Genomic DNA, 6,000 nt, shown 5'->3' with positions numbered 1-6,000 from the left:
GAGAGCTAGGGTCACTGATTCCTGTGTGCTGTTGAGTGCTAGAGTCACTTATTCCTTTGTGCTGTTGAGAGCTAGGATCCCTGATTCCTGTGTGCTCCTGATTCCTGTGTGCTCGGACATTGACTCGGTCATTGACTCGCTTGCCCTTCGCAGGGCCCGTGTTCTGCGCGCTGTGAAGGTCCCCGGCCGCTATATAAAGCGCCCCTCTCTTTCACCGACCTTCGCCGGCTTCTGTCTTGACTTTATAAGGCCGAGTCCCGGCAGGTCGCTGGGTTGGGCTGCCAGAGCCACACCCCCTTCTCTCCCTCTGGCTGTCACTCAGCGAGCCTCTTCCCTCCTCCAGCCAATGGAGAGGCAGGGCCCGGGGCAGGGGCTACATTTCGCCCGGGCTCCCTGGCACCAGGATTGATGCTCCCGTTGGATCCGAAGGCAGAGGGACCTGGCCCGGCCTGTGGTGGAGCCGCGCACCGAGGGCTCCGGCGGCCGGTCTGTACCCGGAGCGCAGGGAGAGCTGCCGCAGGTGGAGGCGGTGCTGTGCAGATCCCACGCTGCGGGCACCGGGGGCAGGCTGAGGCTGGTACCTGTGGCACGGAGCGGGCTGGGGGCTCGCGGGAGGGGCGCGGACAGGCATGGATCTCATGGGCGCCCACCACATGCACCAGGGGCACCCCGAGCCCATCAGCTTCGGCATCGACCAGATCCTGAACTCCCCGGACCAGGGCAGCTGCATGATCTCGGGCTCCCGCCTGCAGGACTCGGACTACGGCCTGGGCTGCATAGTGAGCAGCGCCTACAACACCATGACAGGGAGCTACAGCGGCGGGGGCGGCGGGGGCGCCGGCCCCGGCTACAACAGCGCCTGCAGCATGGCCTCGCTGCCCGGCTCCTACAACATGGGGCTCAGCTCGGCCGGGGTCATCCGGGTGCCGGCGCACCGGCCGCCCCTGGGCGGAGGGGGGCACCCGCCCATGTCCACCGGCATGGCCAACGTGTCCGGCGCGGGCGGCATGAGCAACCTGACGGGCCTGACCTTCCCCTGGATGGAGAGCAACCGGCGCTACACCAAGGACAGGTTCACGGGTGAGTGCCCGCGCCTGGCACTGCCTGCATGAGTGCCTGCGCCCCTGCACCGTGCCCTAACCCACCGCCGCCCCCTGCTCTCAGCTGCGCCCAGACCACTAACACGGGCACCCGCGCCCCCTCTGTATTTACAATCAAACCAGAAGGAGCCCCCTTCAATGGCATGGCCCAAAATGCAAGACACACGTGCTCTGTGACGGAGAATCCGTGTGAAAGTTCGCAAAACTTTGTGCGCGTGTGTCTGCAAAATACAAGTGTGGCATGTCTGTCTCCCTGCCTGTTGCCCCTCCGAAGCAGAGTTTTAGTGCTCAGTTTATTTCAGTTCATTGTTGGTATTGTTTGTATTTATTCTGGTATCAATCGAGAAATGGAATATATATATATATATATATATATATATATATATATATATATATATATATATACACATATATATGTACATATATATATATATATATATATATATATATATATATGTGTGTGTGTGTGTGTGTAGAGAGAGAGTGTGTGTGTATATATATATATATATACATTTATATGTGTGTGTGTGTGTAGAGAGAGAGTGTGTGTGTATGTATATATACATTTGTATGTGTGTGTATATATAAATTCATGTCAGACATTTCTGGTAGTGATATTATTATTAGTATTATTTCAATTGGTGGTATTATGATTAATATTATTAATATTGATATTGCTATTATTAGTGGTGTTATTATTTAAGTTGATCTATCAATTAGGGAAGGCCGGGTGCGGTATTCGCACAGTGAGGCATACCTGCACACAGTGCTCCTCAGAATTTAACACGCAGAGGGTCAGCACATTACTAACGCCTTGTATGGGGCAGGTTCTTTTTTTACATTTGTAACCAGCGATAAATGTAACTAGGCAAACGCCGGTCATTGAACACCCCACCTGTCGTACAGGAGATGGGAGATCTGTATGGCAGATTCACTGCAGATAATAAATAATACGAATAATAGGTTTGCTTAGACTTGAACAGTCCTTATAAGCATCACACTTTTAATTAAAGAAAACAAATATTAAAATATGTATTCTATTAAATAGTTAACATAAGTCCCTTTAGAGTTCATTTCTATTAAATGCCCTAAATAGTATCTAGATCGGGCACACGGGTATTTAATGTCACTGAAGCGGGCACTCTCTGGGGAAAGAACTGTAAATTAATTTCGGGGTATACATACACGACAAGAGGTCAGATCCACATTCACATAGATGGATGCACATTTCACGCGCACATGCTTGACCAATTGCATATACTGATACTATAATATAGAAATATTTACACACACGACCCTGCATATAAATATGCGTGCGGTACACATAAAGACATATATGCACATTTAAATAGACGCACCGAATTCATAGGACGTATTGCACATGCATGCTTGTAAGTGCGCATACATTGTACGGGATTACTGCCTTGCCGTGCACATGTATAAATAGATACACGATTAAATTGCCATATAGATCCAATGCAAATTGAAATTATACACCTGCATGAAGTTTCTTTGCAAACGTATGAAGTCATAGACATAGGCAGACAGACAAATAGATAGATAGATAGATAGATAGATAGATAGATAGATAGATAGATAGATAGATAGATAGATAGATAGATAGATAGATAGATAGATTAATTAGATAGATAGATAGATAGATAGATAGATAGATAGATAGATAGATAGATAGATAGATAGATATAGATAGATAGATAGATAGATAGATAGATAGATAGATAGATAGATAGATAGATAGATAGATAGATAGATAGATGTGTGCACTTACAGACCCTGCACACAGCTCTGCCTCCCCCTCAGAGGATGACGTCCTCCCGCACACAGGCCGCGTGCAGGCCCCAGACGCTCAGCAATAATTTATATGGCACTTCTGAAGTGATACTGAGGCTAATCTGTGCAATAAATAATGAATCGTCAATACGTCTGCGGCGTCAACAACTGCTCAATCGATAGGTCCGCAGCAGGGCGGTGAGTGCTCGTGCGAGGCCCGTCTGGTCCCTGGGCGGGGGACCTCCGAGGGGGGGCCCTCCGAGGGGGGTGGGTGTGCACGTACAGACTGAAGCCAGCCCGGCAGCGGGCTACAGATGTGTTAGCGTGGTGCATAACACAGCTGGGAATGAAAGCGTGCACTGTTTGTGCGCGGGATTAGTGCAGAACACGGCGTGTGTTTAAACTAATACACAACGCACTGAAGTCACAAGTGCGACAAAGGGTACTTCCAGGGCACGCCCACAGGCTGAGGGCCACGGCACCACCGACAGGTTAAACTGCAGCGTGTCACATGCACTCAGCACGTCAGTCCCACTGAATACAGAGTGCCGCGAAAATAGTTTAAAATCGATCGCGTTCAGGAGGCAGTCGGAGGAGTCACAGGCCTAGAGTCTGAACTAAACTCTACCACCTGAAGGCGACAGGCAGGGTGACAGGGAGGACAGGAAGGGCGCGTGGGACACTCACATAGCAACGCCGAGACTGGAGAACAAGAAAGAGTGAGCTATAAAGAAAGTGAAAAGCAAAGAATGAGAGATAGGAAGAGTGTCAAACGAGAGAATGAAATAGATAGGTAGGTAGACAGACAGACAGATAGATAGATTGATTTATTTCATTTTAGGTTGTGAAAGCAAACTTCTTTCACAACCTAAATTGAAATAGGTAATGTCTTTCATAAGAAGCTTGAGGGATTTATCTATCTACTACTTTTACTTTGCACTTTATATCGTCAGTTTTCTGTACTTTGTGCATTGACTTTCACTTTCACATGCACAGTTTTATTATGTAAATAAAACACGTAGGTAAGTTGCAACAGAAGCCCAGCTTGTTTGTTGCCATTTTATTTCCGACTCTCGGAAGCGTCTCCCGGGGCAGTGAGTGTACAGTGTAAGCCGCAGGCAGCAGCTACTGAGCAGCCGGACATGGGGGGTCACTGAGTCACACAGGAGCCCGCCCCCAGTCACACGCACAGAGAGCCCGCTACAGGTACCAGCAGTGTCTCACGTTTAGTGACGTTTCTCTGCATAGAGCGTGGTGTTGTGCTCACTCTGCAGAGATACCTCAGGCAGGCCACAAACGAGTGTCATTGAAATATGTGTTTTCAAGCTCTGGGAAGACTAATTTAACACACACGGGAACAGGCAGGACACACTCCATCCAGCACGAGGCAGGGCGGCACGTTATCACACCGCTCACACAGGAGCAACACACAGAGAAAGACACGAGACACCCCAAACAGAGAGCACACTCACGGCAGAGAGGGGCTGCAATGGCGGCGAGAGAGGTGCACTTCCGGATTGGAAACAAGAGGCAGCACCACGGTTTAATAGACCCCAAGGCCAACGCGATGATGTCTGCCAGTCACGGCTGTGTGCATGTACATGTGTGTGCACGTTTTAGGGAGTGAGGTGGGGCCCCTCTTACATAAATTGGGGTGACTGCAGGTAGAAAGGCCGGTAGGATGGAATAGAGTCACTCACGTCATCAATGTCACGCTCTGCCCATGGGTAGCGCCTGACACGTGACAGACTCGAGCCCACCCCAGCCGGGCCTCCGTAGACCCCGTCCAGCCAGGGTGCCCCCTAAGACCCTTTCAGTCTGCTAATGCCTGCTGCTGCTGTGCTGTCGCCCCTGAGCCCAGCCCCCGGGCACTGTCTGTCTCTGGCCCGTTCTGTGAACCCTGCTGATCTCTCGCCTGCTTGCTTTTGCCGTCTGTCTCCCATCCAGTGGCCCTCTCACCCTTCACTGTAACACGCCGTATAGGTCACCCCTACCAGAACAGGACCCCCCCGAAGAAGAAGAAGCCGCGCACCTCCTTCACCCGGCTGCAGATCTGCGAGCTGGAGAAGCGCTTCCACCGGCAGAAGTACCTGGCCTCGGCCGAGAGGGCGGCGCTCGCCAAGGCCCTCAAAATGACGGACGCGCAGGTCAAGACTTGGTTCCAGAACCGGAGGACGAAGTGGAGGTAAGGGCAGCACGGCGGGGTGGGGGAGGAGTGGCTGTGTACATTGCACTGTGGCCCTGGCATCACTGCACACGATGCACATTTCACACCGTGTTCATGTTTCTGTGAGTAATTTATGCCAGGATATTTGCTAACCATGGGAACAAGAGGGCGTGACAGCAGAAGGGACTCATGGGGACACGTCACCCTTAATTTCGATTGGAGAGACATTTTTATTTTCGGTGGGTGGGTGCTTAAATACTCAAAGATACATGCTTACAGCTGTGTGTGTGTGATGTATATGAAGGCGAGTTTCTCGTTGCTAATTTTCACCTTTTGGTGGTGCTTAGAAATTGTTGTTGGATTCTCTCGAATTAGAAGGTGAGCAGGAAGGGGCGCCCAGATGTGCTACATCCCCTCGTCGGTGTGTATATGTGTGTGTGTGGGGGGGGGGGGGCGTTGTTTATGGTCTGGGTACAAACACTGGAATCGTCTTGCTGCACCGTGGGTGCCACACTGATGGATTGTATGTGACTCCAGCGGGTTCTAAATGCGTTCTGCAATTTTAGCAGACACGCCACATGTGCATTGTAAGCGTTACATTCGAGTCCTAGGCTCATTCGAGTACATCACATATAAGTAGCAGTGAGACTGGACTTAACTGCACAACCGAGCGCGTAAGGTAGCGGCTGCATATTCAGAGTATTACTGAAATTAAAACACTGGCTCGAGACAGCCTTGGATGTACCGAGGGCCCCGAAACAGCGCCTTATGAAATGGGAAGGCATAATAGCCCTGAGTGTGCCATGCACAGGGCCTGGTTGTGGGAAGCAGGAGGGTGGGATGCTTCTGGTGCATCAGTGGGAGGGGGCATTACCTGCTTCAGGATAGCTAACAAACATACCAATGTGAATCCGTGCAAGGGCAGTGCAGCGGGTTAAGCGT

The 6,000-nt window shown here is 50.6% G+C and overlaps 1 protein-coding gene across 2 annotated transcripts in view; it reads left to right on the top strand.

Moving 5' to 3' along the window:
* The first annotated feature begins 389 nt into the window (after positions 1 to 389).
* TLX1 (T cell leukemia homeobox 1) overlaps positions 390 to 6,000 on the top strand; it is a 29,025-nt gene continuing 23,414 nt past the window's right edge. Inside the window, exons 1-2 of one of the 2 annotated variants that reach the window (XM_078643638.1) lie at positions 390 to 1,080; positions 4,839 to 5,076. In XM_078643638.1, the coding sequence (XP_078499764.1) occupies positions 630 to 1,080; positions 4,839 to 5,076 (689 nt within the window). In that variant the 5' untranslated portion in view covers positions 390 to 629. The remainder of the gene's footprint in view (positions 1,081 to 4,838; positions 5,077 to 6,000) is intronic. The other variant, XM_078643639.1, reaches the window with a different exon arrangement.

This window comes from Lissotriton helveticus, chromosome 5_1, assembly GCF_964261635.1.
Source record: "Lissotriton helveticus chromosome 5_1, aLisHel1.1, whole genome shotgun sequence".
Lineage (NCBI taxonomy): Eukaryota > Metazoa > Chordata > Amphibia > Caudata > Salamandridae > Lissotriton > Lissotriton helveticus.
Note: the sequence above shows the minus strand (reverse complement) of the source record. Positions and strands in the feature narration are given on the sequence as shown.